This window comes from Brassica napus, chromosome A9 (assembly GCF_020379485.1).
Source record: "Brassica napus cultivar Da-Ae chromosome A9, Da-Ae, whole genome shotgun sequence".
In the NCBI taxonomy this organism is placed as follows: Eukaryota; Viridiplantae; Streptophyta; class Magnoliopsida; order Brassicales; family Brassicaceae; genus Brassica; species Brassica napus.
In genome coordinates, this window is record NC_063442.1 from 20,453,410 (window position 1) to 20,466,369 (window position 12,960).

The 12,960-nt window shown below is 42.1% G+C and overlaps 1 protein-coding gene across 1 annotated transcript; it reads left to right on the forward strand.

The window, feature by feature from the left end:
- Nucleotides 1-11,394: 11,394 nt before the first annotated feature.
- LOC125578132 lies at nt 11,395-12,379 on the forward strand. The gene is made up of 3 exons (XM_048740429.1): nt 11,395-11,880; nt 11,995-12,124; nt 12,174-12,379. The coding sequence occupies exons 1-3, from the start codon at nt 11,395-11,397 to the stop codon at nt 12,377-12,379; spliced, it is 822 nt and encodes a 273-aa protein (XP_048596386.1).
- The last annotated feature ends 581 nt before the right edge of the window (nt 12,380-12,960 follow it).

Below are 12,960 nucleotides of genomic sequence, written 5' to 3' on the forward strand. Positions count from 1 at the left end.
CAGGAGAAGATATTTGAGGACTTCTACAACAAGACTGATGCAATCTACTATCCTCTCAACAACAGTGTTGCTTGGCGAAGAAAAACAATGGAGAAGGTACAGCTGAAAGTAGACTACCATCATGAGATCATTCATAGACATCAAGAGTACATAACCAAAGGAAAAGAAGCAACCAAAAGCTTTGTTTGTACCTTGTTCGAGATGAGCAAAGAAGATGTTGATACTTGTTTTCCAACAAGTAATCAATTACCTCCATACTAGCCAACCACCTTCAAAAAGTCAAGCCATAGACTATAACAAGGGCTATCGAAGGCAACCCACTGGTAAGTTTTTAATAAGCTTTATTTTTTATCTAGTATTTATTTTATGTGTTTATTTATTTCAAGTTATAAAAAAGATCCGACGACTGCAACCAGCATGACCGTTAGGACCGGCTTGTATCGATCGACAGTTATTCACGAGTAACGATCGATCGCCACTTTATTGATAGATAACCACTTTATTGTGTTGATCGACACTCATATCCAGTGAGCAGGTATATTGTTTTGCCTTGTTACATTAGTACTTTTGATTTATTTTTGCACCAATCGTTGACTGAATAACACTGCGGACACTGTTAATTAGGTCTGGGGGGGGGGGGGGGGGTTCTAATAATGAAGTTGAACTTTATTTTAGAATCTTATTCCTATGAGTTCTAATCTAAAGTTTTATTGAGTCAAGAAAGGGATAATGAACTTTTCAAATATATTATTACTCTAACCACTCTCTAGCAGCATGATATGTCATGGATTTTACCCACTTTTACCCGTGGGGGGGGGGGGGGGGGGGGGGGTTCTAATAATGAAGTTGAACTTTATTTTAGAATCTTATTCCTATGAGTTCTAATCTAAAGTTTTATTGAGTCAAAAAAGGGATAATGAACTTTTCAAATATATTATTACTCTAACCACTCTCTAGCAGCATGATATGTCATGGATTTTACCCACTTTTACCCGTGATTTATATGTCATGGATTTTACCCACTCTAACCACTCTCTAGCAGCATGGTAAAGTTTTATTAAGTCAAGAAACGGATAATGAACTTTTCAAATTTATTACTACTCTAACCACTCTCTAGCAGCATGATATGTCATGGATTTTACCCACTTTTACCCATGATTTATATATATTTTTAGAGTCTTTTATCTGCATTTGGAGTATTTTTAGAGACTTTACAGGTTCAGGTACTCATTGGACATATTTGGATCTTTTTGATTCATTTGGAGCTTTGAAGAAAGCTCTGCTGAAAACATGAAGTCGGAATCAACTGTTGCAACAAACATCGATTGACGGAAGATATGAAGCGTCAATCGACTTCTTGCTCCGAGAGTTTAATAATAATTTTGGGAAATTACAAGTTTTACATAGGAGTTCCTAAATATTACACCATAAGTCCATGGCCACCTGTTAAGCTATCTATTAAGGTTTTTCTATTATACATAGACACAAACTTTTAGAGAGAGACTACTATTGGACGCAGGCATCTCTACACTTGTTAGAAGACATAGCTTAGGTTTGGAGAGAGAGAGAGAGAGAGATCTGAAATTCATACAAGAGAAGATCTTGAACTCCTTTGTTTCTTACTCTGCTTTGTTTGCTTTTCATTTTATTATATTGCAGTATTATTCAGACCATCATAATGTTTCTTATTAATATGTATGAGTAGTCTCATTATCAGATTTTAGGGTTCTTTAAAGTTTGATTTATGTATTGTTGAAATGAATAACTGTTAGGGAATTAAAATAATTTTTCATCTAGTTGTTCTTACTGCTAAGTCTAGGCTTAATCACTGATATCACTCAAATTACCCTAAGGAGTGATTTACTCTCTCAAATAAAAGGTTCAATTATAGTACTTAGGGATCAAATTCACAGGGAGCTAAGGCACACAATAGATCTATCTAGTTATGTAGTTAAGCTAAGTTGAATGGTTTAAATGTAAATTACCAGGGGTGAACAAGTAAATGTTCGATTGATTGATTGGGTTTTAAGACAGATATGGGAGACGTTACACTTAAGATTTCTATTCAGACAATTAGGATTATAGAGACATAGACTACTAAGCATATATGGATATTCTAGAACTCAAACAAATAAGTATAGTCAATCAACTTCCGTATATTTAGACTAGCCATATCTAGGACCTCAGTTGTCGCTTGTTGGTCCTGAGAAAGTGTTGATCGATTCCAACAACGAGGATGAGCCAACGGCCTCTTACCACGCTCCATAGTGAGATACTCCACCACCTTTCCATTGTATATACGGGTTTTTCTTTGCATTTATCACTCTTTTCAGTATCTCCTTGAACTTCCTAACACAGAGACTGTGTGAACTAAGTTTGGGGGAGGTACTAAGTATTTGATCATGTTTTCTTTGATGATTTGAGTCTCATGCATTGCATTGTACATACATATATGCATTGAAAAACCAAAAAAGAAATTGAAAAATTTGAAAAAAAAACAAAAAGTAGAATGTAGTTGCATCACTTGCACTTTTAGGATTGAGTCTAGAGCATATAGGTTGCATTCACTTGCATAGGGAGCAATGATTTAAAATGCCTTGTAAAGAAGTCTTGTCTAGAACTCAAAGTGACACCCTAGTTAAACATATCAAGTAGCTTAAGCATCTCTAAAAAGCCTTGCATGCTTCGAGCCTTGAAAACTCATCTTGAAACTTGTTTGCTTGCTTGACATTGGCATTGTTCTTAAAATCAGCTCCAAACTGAACTTGGCTTGAATGAACTTAATCTCTCTTGCATATGGGCACTTGCATACTTGATCATGGATCTCATACACATTTGGGTTATCTTATTCCATTATACCACTCTTTGTTAACCCAAATGGTACTCCATACCCTACAACCCTAGCCATTCTTTGAGACCAAACATTGATTTGCATGAGTGAGGCCACTTTTGGGGGTGGTGACATAGATTTGTTCTCATCTCTTGCTAGCATAATGAGCTAGCATTTGGGGGTGGTGAGAGGGTTTGTGTGTTCTAAATGTTAATATCTTGGGTTTGGAGAGTGAGAAAGATGAGAAAGATGAACAAAAGAGTGTCATTAGAAAATAAAAACTCTAGGGACAGAAGAAAAGTATGAAGCTCTAGATTGTGTACAAAAGAACCTTCCCCCTTATAAAAAAAAAAAATCAAAGAGAAGGCGGGAAGGGAAATGAGAAAGACTTAGAGCTAAGTGTTGTAAAAAGTGAATTAAAGTCCCTAGTTGGATGAATCAAATGAAAAAGAGAGTTGTTCATTGGGTTAGTGATGTGAGTGGGTGTTATTTTGGCTTTAAGATGGGGATGAAAAGGGTAGAACTTGTAATCACTTAGGAAAAGGGTAGAATGATGAAAATGGATCTATGTATGCATGAATTGCTTCTAGTCTTAGATAAATTTTTCATAATGATCAAGCTCCTTGTTTTTGAGTGATAACCACCTTGAAATGATAACATTTGAATCCTTCTCTTCATTCATATTAGACCATTGCTTACCTAGCCAAATGATTGAGATCATGTGCCCATTTGTGAGAATTCACCTTGTGTGTGTGTGTGTGTGAATCAATGTGAGAGCTGGTTGAAGGAACTTGTTAGGTTATGAGTATTGCAACTTGTGTAGAGGCATAAGAGTATGGATAGGCATAGAGAAGCTAGAGTATAATAAGATAGTTGTTCATGCTATTTGCTATGTCTCTTTAGGATGTTAAGTTAAGTGCTAGGAAGTCTTTTGGCTATGAGTTCCCACCTTCAAACCTCTCTCATATATGAGTTCTTGCAAGATCACTTGAGGACAAGTAAAGAACAAGTTTGGGGGAGTTGATATCATGCATATTTGCATTGTTTTAACCATCCATTTTGTACACATTGATCATAAAAATTAGGAATTAATCATCTTTAGGATTCATATTGCATTCATATGTCTTTATCAGGTATTGGAGTGTCCTATGGAGTGATTGGAGGTGGTTAGAAGCATTGTGGTTCAAGAAGAGATGGAAAATGAAGTTGGTTCGGATTTAGGCGAGTACGACACGTGTTGAAGTACCCCGAGTTCACCTACCCGCGTAGCCAGGCCAACAAAAGGCGACGAAGAGCTCCACGCGGGGCCGAGCACGTGGGATCGTGAACCCGCACGCAGGAAGAGGAAGAAGCATCGACATCTTGACGCGGGTTCCCTTACCCGCACACGAAGAGAAGCAGTCGATGGGGTCTCGCGGGATGGAGTTACGCGGGATCGCCTACCCGCGTGCATGACGGAGACCCTCGACGATGATTCGATGCGGGTAGAGTGACACGGGTTATGCCCGATGATATCTACCCGAGTCGAGACTTATCCTTAGTCGATTTTAAACAATTTAAAGGGCTTTTTAGACTTTTTAATAGAAACCATTAGGTTTTCTAAGGATTGTATAAATACCCTTGTTATCCCAAAGTTGGGACTTATCTTGTTTTCTATTTAATCACAAAGAACTTTTAGGTGAAAGATCTAATCTTGATCATTATCTTTTGTGATTGCTTAATTATCTTGATCACGAATCATGATTAACACCAAATCATCATTGATTCTTGGGTTTATCATGATAGTTAGTGAGTAGTCATCTTTGTATTCATGGGTTAGGATGATTAGGATGATAAGTGATGATCTAGAATGTCTAGAATAGATTAATATGTTTCCTGGTTTGATTGAGTGATCTTAATGCTAATCTAGAGTTGGTCATCTCAGATTAGACATCTAGACATTTTATCGCCTGAAAGGTGTTCGATGAAATGTCTGATCCAACTCAACATTCTCTTAACTTACCCCACCAAAGACATTTGATGTTGGGGGAATTTTGATTGTTGAATGATCAGTTCTTAATGATTGCTAGCTAGACACAAACCAAAGAGATTTGATGTTTGATCTATGAGAGCAAATGAGCTTTTGTCTTGATAAAAAACTAGCTTAGAAATGTTCTCTAGACTTAGGGAAATGTGTTGATTGAAGCTTGCCATTTTAGTTTAAAACTTAGTCATCTAAAATAAAATTCCTACACCCATGGCTCCTCTTTTATCCAATTGCTTGAAAATTACTAGATAGTTGTGTTAGAACTTTGTTAGCTTAATTGAATCACCCTATCACTTGGATTGCATTTAGCTTAAGTTGGAACCTGAATTCTCTTTGCATTAAAACTCTTAGAAATGGATTGACATCTCAAATACTACAATTCCTTTTCATGTTGCCTGAGCTCCTTTCTGGTCTTACGTTTCGACGTTGATCGATGGCATAGGCCTGCTGTCGATCGTCGTCACCTCATTAGTGCCATAGGTATGCATGAGAAGTTTAACATATTCTCTGACAAGGCTATGATATTCTTTTTTTCCTCTTCATTCTGGTAGTCCTCATCATACTCATTAGACTGCATTGTTGGGTCAACAGTATCCACTGCAAAACTCTCATGCAGGCTCTCATCTGCCCAACTGCCAATAGAATAATCGCCTTGTCTGCTGATCGTATCACCGTAGTTGTAATCAATCGCTGTCTGAGGCTGTGTAGCAATGTTTAATCGCGGATAGCAGTGTGCTGGTAAAGTGAAAGTCACATTTTCATGACTGCAGTCGATCGATTCTATGCGCTTGTCGTCGATCAGCAGATGAATGGCTATGTCGGTCGATGGCGGAGTCTCACTGTCGATTGATCCTGAATACTCATTTTCGTATTAATCCTCATAGTTGCAGTGGCATGCTGCAATGAATCATGTGGTTACTCCAGTGTTGGACGTCTGTGGCTTCACAACTCTGACTGGATCATAGTATACATCTGGATTAATCAGTGTAAAGCACAACTGATTCATCTGTATGTTGCAGCTTGCTCCTACAGTGGCCATGAAAGTTCTCACAAGGAGTAGAGAATAATTCTTGTTCTGCTTGTTTTCCAGGAGATGAAAGTCAACTTGGACTAGTGCATTGCCAATCTACACTTCAAGGTCTCTGATGATTCCTCCTGAGTTCCTTGTAGAATGATCCACGAAAGTAAATGAATCCTCAGAAGACTCTATCTTCAGACCCAGATGGTCTGCCATTACCTTGGGTATTATGCTTACTGATGAACCTGTGTAACACAGCGCACATGTAAACTCAATTTCCCTTGACCAAACATGGCACTACAAATTTCCCAGGATCACACTTCTTCTTAAGTGTAATCCTCTACTTCATCTTCTCTCTGGTCTGATCGAATGTCCTATGTATGTCCTGCTCAGTTTCCTTGGTTTCCCTGAAGAGCATCCAGAATCTGTGGGTAAAGTAAGCCTCCTCGAATGGCTTGTCCAAGGGTATCCCAAAAACTCTTTTAGTAAAGCTATCCATCTCTTTCTCATTGACCCCTCTCTTGAGATGCTTAGGAACCTTTTCCTTTCTTTTCCTCAAGGTTCTCTCTCAAAAGTCTGATCAACTTGCATTGGCTCTGGTGCATCATCTGAAAGCTGTTCGAAGCTGTCTGCCATATGTACTAAAGGTTGAGATGGGTTTCTGAGTGCATTCAGGCGTGCTACATCTATCTTTGGTAACTACACTCGGTAGGTCAGAGGTGGTTGTCGACCAATTCTAGATGAGATGTGTCGATTGTCGGTTGAGTCTGGCTGTCGATCGGCAAGTGGATCCTGGTGTCGATCGATGTCAGAGTTCTTGATACAGAAGGGTTTGGGTGGATGAAGGTGTTTAGCTGTGAACTCCTCGTGAGTTAGGATTCTGACGGTCGCACATGATGCAACTTCCTTTGTCAATCGATGTGGAGAAACTGATATCGATCGATGGTCGTCTGTCTCCATTGGTCGATGTTTAAAGCTTGGTGTCGATCGACACCAATGTGAACCGCCAAAACTCATGGGGATTTCGACTTGGAAGTCGCCCTCCTGAAGCTTCTCCTCCTTAACAACTTGCCAGAAATCATCATCCATGATGGCATTCAGGTGGTGCTTCAGTGAGTCATCTGCTTTACCCTTGATGACGGCATCCTGCCTTTTAATAGTGTACCCTATCTGAACCATTTGTGTCTCCAGCTTATAGACCATGGATTTTACCCACTTTCAGCCAAGATCTATTAGTGTTTTAATAACTAATTACTATTATATAGAATATATTTAGAGTATTTACAGGTTCAGGTACGTTCTAGAGAAATATGGTGATTTTGGAGCCTTTTGAGGTGCAAAACTGCACAGGTGCGTCAGATGTCTAGCTATGGGTGGAGACCTTCCCACCGTTAAATTAAGCCCATATTTTGAAACAATATAGAGCTTTGAGTTATATTTTCAATGCCGCCGGTATGAGGTCAATCAGCATCCTGTATCAGAAGTTAGGCCTGATTTACTGAAGAGTGGTCAGTCTACCTCGCGAGAGGAAGCTGTCTAGGAGATGAAGGACTGTCGATCGACGTTACAGCATTGGTGTCGGTCGACAGTGATGCCAGAATATTGGCTGAGCATATTTTATGACCGACTGAAGCCCATAAGTAACCACAAATTACCAGAATGCCCTTGGACGACCCAAAACCCTATTTATGTTATTTCTAACCCATTGTTGACGGCTACACGCTCCTTAAGCTTTCTTTGATTCTTGTTCTTAGTGAGGAGAGAAGGGAGGAACTCCATTGGTTTTGGTTTCATATTATTTATGCTTTTTATCTATTCATCTATGATTTCTGTGACAAACTTCATGTCTGAGTAGATCCACCTGTTAGGTTTAGGGTTCAGATATGGTATGAAGGATTAGCCCAAATTATAGAAATGCTAAGTTGTGATATTCATCATAGGATTGGTCTTACTGCTTGTGTTCTAGAGTCATGAACTAGAACCCTGATCTTAGAATCATTAGGCACAATTGTGAACGCTTGGTCTTTTCTCTGAACTGAATTCTATTGAGCTAGGATTGCTAGAAACATACGCTTGGTTTCATATTATTTATGCTCTTTATCTATTCATCTATGATTTTTGTGACAAACTTCATGTCTGAGTAGATCCACCTGTTAGGTTTAGGGTTCAGATATGTTATGAAGGATTAGCCCAAATTATAGAAATGCTAAGTTGTGATATTCATCATAGGATTGGTCTTACTGCTTGTGTTCTAGAGTCATGAACTAGAACCCTGATCTTAGAATCATTAGGCACAATTGTGAACGCTTGGTCTTTTCTCTGAACTGAATTCTATTGAGCTAGGATTGCTAGAAACATACGAGAGTTGATTTAGGAACCCTAGTGAACACATATTCAACCTGATCGCAAAGCTTGCTAGAAGCGATATCGATCGATATTGTGAAAGGTGTATCGATCGATATTCCTATAAAATAATCGATCGACACTTTCTTGTGATAAATAAACGAGAATTGAGATCCAAAATCTAGATATTAGACTGTCAATACAACAGAAGTTGTTAGATTTGTACTCCCAGTTGAGTTCTATAATATCTTGCAAGTAACAAGTAGCCTCTACATCATTATAATCAAGATTACTTGAATAGAAACCCTATATCTAGCAACCATCCTTCCATCAAACAACTCTCTACCAAGCTGAACAATTGTCTTGTTCAACTTGTTTATTGCTTTTTTTTACTAATTTGCTATATTTATTTACTGCTTTATAAACTATTAGCCTAGCTTAATCATATAACTATTACATCTAATTGGTTCCCTAACTCCCTGTAAATTCGATCCCTAAATACTACAACTCGACCTCTTATTTGAGAGAGTATAAATCATAAATCAGTCCTTTGGATAATTTGAGTGATATCAAATTTGGCGCCGTTGTCGGGGAGCTTTGATCGCCATTAGATCTTATTTAGTTAGATTTAGTCTAGGTTTTACTACTGTAAAAAAAAAAATTTCTTCTGTTTCAGGTTTATACATCTTAGTACCAAGAACAACAATGAAGAGAGGATTTCTGGGTTCTTCAGAGAAGGAGCCTGCTGATTCATGGACGATCCTTAAGTCTACGAGAGAAGTATCGATCTACACCCTCCAAGCAACAACGATCGACAACGTGGACCAGAAATCGATCGACAACAACATAACGTCATCAATCGACATTACTTGCGAGAAGGTAGAGAAGGTCGAGGTACTCATGCCAAGTATTGCTGAGAAGGAACCTATATACATAACTCTTATGGAACAGTGTCCCTTTCATGGCTTTCCTCACGAACAACCAATGGATCATATCAACATTGTTGGGGAAAAATACCCAGGTATTAAATTCCTCCAGACCCCAGGTAGGACATTGGCCTCTGGATCCTCGCTGGAAAGAACCCTGGTTCCCAGGATCCCCGCTAGAAGGAAGCCCAGTTCCCGTTATGGAATTTTCCGGGTCTGGTCCCAGGATCGCCCCCTTCCTCTGGGAAATGAAAAACTTCTGGTAAGGCGAACCTTCCATATTTCCAAATATGGAAGAGTTTAACCTACTCCAACCGACTAAGGCCCGCCTTAGGAAGACTATATCAAGGGAACCAAAACCCTAAAGCAAGGGATCGACACTTTAAGACTTAAAGATTAGAGTTAGACGGCTAGAACTAGGGTTTATATACCAATCATTGTAGTTCCAGCTCTTTGATCTAATAAAAAATCTCTTCAAGTCTATTTCTCTCTAAATCAATACGAATTCAACACAAATACTAAGCCTTGTCCATCGTTCTGTGGTACTCACAAAGATCCTACACAAATATCCCCTAACAGTTTGGCGCTAGAAGGAGGGGAGTAATCTAAACTACATGATAATGGCGATGGACGAGCATGACGAGCTACCCGAAGCTACCCAGAGAGAATCCGAACTCTAGAGGAAAATCGATGATCTGCAAGGTCAAGTAACCGGGTTGAATAGAACTCGGGAAGAGAAAAATCCCAAGCTTTCCTCGGAGTTTCAGATCCTGAAGGAAAAGCTCAATGAACACTCCAAGCAACTCGAACAGAGCGCCGAGAAGCTCAGCCAGCTCGAATCGGAGAATCTTATCCTCCAAGACGAGAACCAAGCTCTTAACATGGTAAGCAACAAGAAGCGTCGATTCTGGACTCAGGTTCGCCCTATGCCGACCCTGGAAACACCCAATTCCGGGATAGGCGTGAACCTCCCAACTACGGCACCGGCAGAAGACGCATCTACGCGAGAGAAGGCCAAGGATGCTCAGACCTATGATGTGGAGGACAGCGAATCAAAGCCCGAGCCTGATAAGGAAGCGTAAGACGGAGCAGGGAGAACGGAGTTTCCTATGATCGCTCGCCTTCACCAGATGTTCTCCGATAGGCTCAACGCCATGCAGTCCATGGCAGAGAGACTCCCGGGGGTAGCTCCCCCCATCCGGAAGAGCAACCCGACTCCTACGCCGATACTCCTTTCACGAATGAGATAACCTTGATCGAGATGCCCATGAAGTATTCTTTCCCCAGCATAAAGGCGTACGACGGCACCACTGATCCGGACGACCACGTCACCCAATACAGACAAAAGATGCTCGCGATAGCAGTCCCAAAGGGGTCATGCGAAGCTACCATGTGCAAAAGTTTCGGCTCCACCCTGACCGGACCCGCTCTGCAGTTGTATATCAACCTACCCTCCAGGTCCATAGCCTCCTTCGCGGTTCTCAGCGACAAATTCGTGGAGCAATTCACCAGCAGCAGGGACCTGGAGAAAACCTCCGACAGCCTCTACGAAATCCTCCAGCACCAAGGAGAACTCCTGCGAGGCTACATAGCCCGCTTCAATCAAGAGAAGGTGGCTATTCCCGAATGCAGTATCCCCACTGCTATATCCGCTTTCAAGAGAGGTCTGCTCCCCGACGGAGACCTCTACAAGGAGCTGACCAAATATCAGTGCAAAACCATGGAAGACGTCCTATCTCGAGGCAGGGCGCAGGTCAAATGGGAGGAAGACGTCGCCAGCCGGGCCAAAGCGCAGCAAAAGCCAGATTCTAAGACGATCAGACTAGACCAAACCGAGCGAGACGAGAAACCCTCTCAAAGATCAGCTAGGGACTCCGGAAATCGAACCCGGGGCAGGTACCAGAACCGGCCGATCGAGAAGGCAGAAGGGATGGCAGTGTCCATGTGGCCAGACATCTCTCACCGGAGCTTGTCAATGTTCTTAGGCAGATGGGCCAGCAGGTCAAGTGCCTCAGAAGATGAAAGCTCTCGACTCTTTCTGGAACCCTGGCGTCGTGCGACTTCCATCGAGACCACGGTCACAAAACGGAGGATTGCGTCGCACTAAAGATCGAGGTCAACGAATTGCTTAGGAAAGGGCACCTCAGGAAGTTCTTTTCCGATAAGGCCAAGAGCCATCTAAGCGAGGAGAAAACGGGTAAGCCCACTGAAGCTGCTCTCGTCTCGCCACCGCGACAGGACCGAGTGATACATGTCATTTCGGGCGGTTTGGAAGTTAGCGGCAAAGAAAAGCACTCTGAATGCCAAGCACGGTCTAGAGGCAACCAAGCCAAAACGTCTGCTCCTAGGAACAGACGAGATAAGCTTCACGGCGAAGGAGCAGGAGAAAGTCCTTACTCCGCATCACGACGCCCTGATTATATCGCTCACTATAGCGAACTGCCTGGTAAAAAGGATACTGGTAGATAGTGGAAGCTCCGGCAACATCATCTTCCAGGTCGCATACAAGGACCTAGGGCTGGAGGAAGGCGCTCTAACCCAGAGGGTAACCCCCCTTATAGGGTTCAGCGGGGAAGTCAAACAGACCACCAAGGAGATAACCCTCCCCGTATATGCCGAAGGAATGAACATGTCAACCAAGTTCCTCGTGGTTGACTGCGACTCGTGTTACAACATGATTCTAGGACGTCCCTGGATTCATGGAATGGGGGCCATCCCCTCGATTCTTCACCAGATGGTGAAATTTCCTATACCCTAGGGCATAAAGGCGATCAGAGGAGATCAGGAATATTCCCGCTCCTGCTATCAGACCTCTCTGAGGGAAAAGATCAAGGTCTTAAAGCAATTATAGAACAAACCTCCAACTCGTCACACTGAGGAACCGGAGGTAGAGGAAATAAACGAGGTGCCATTAATCGAAGGGGATCAGACTAGATCTCATGATCGGTTCCAAGCTAACCAAAGGATTGAGAAGAAGACTGGTAGAATTCCTCAGGTCTAACTCCGACTGCTTCGCTTATTCCCACGCAGATATGCATGGGATCGATCCAGAGATCATCATGCACAAGCTGCAGGTGGATCCCCTACATCAACCCGTCAAACAAAAGAGACGGAACTTCGCCCCCGAGAGAGGCGCAATCATCAACGAAGAAGTCGAGAGCCTGCTCGGCGCGAGGTTCATTTGTGAGGTGCAGTACCCAGAATGGCTAGCCAACGTCGTCGTGGTCAAGAAATAGAACGAGAAGTGGAAAGTCTACATCAATTTCACGGACCTCAACAAGTCCTGTCCAACGGACCCCTTCCCGCTACCTCATATCGACAAGCTGGTGGACACCACCGCGGGGCACCAGCTGATGAGCTTCATGGACTCATTCTCTGGCTACAATCAGATACTTATGCATTCGGAAGAACAGGAAAAAACATCCTTCATGTCATCCAGAGGGATCTACTGCTACATGGAACCCTCAAGAATCCGAAGGATTTCCGGTGGACAGGGGAATCCTAGCTAAACTCGTATCTCACCACTCCTCCTCTCCTGTCCAAGCCACTACTCGGTGAAGTCCTGCTGTTAAATCTAGCGGTCTCCGAACACACCGTAAGCACCGTCTTAGTTCGCGAGGAGGAAAACAAGCAGCTACCAATCTATTATGTAAGCAAGGCTCTCCTAGAAGCGGAGACCCGCTATACCCACCAAGAAAAGCTGGCCTTAGCCCTAATTGTCGCCGCTCGTAAGCGCCGACCCTCCTTCCAGGCTCATCCAATCGTGGTTGTTACCTCCTTCCCTGTAAAGTTGGTCTTCCATAAACCAGATGTCTCC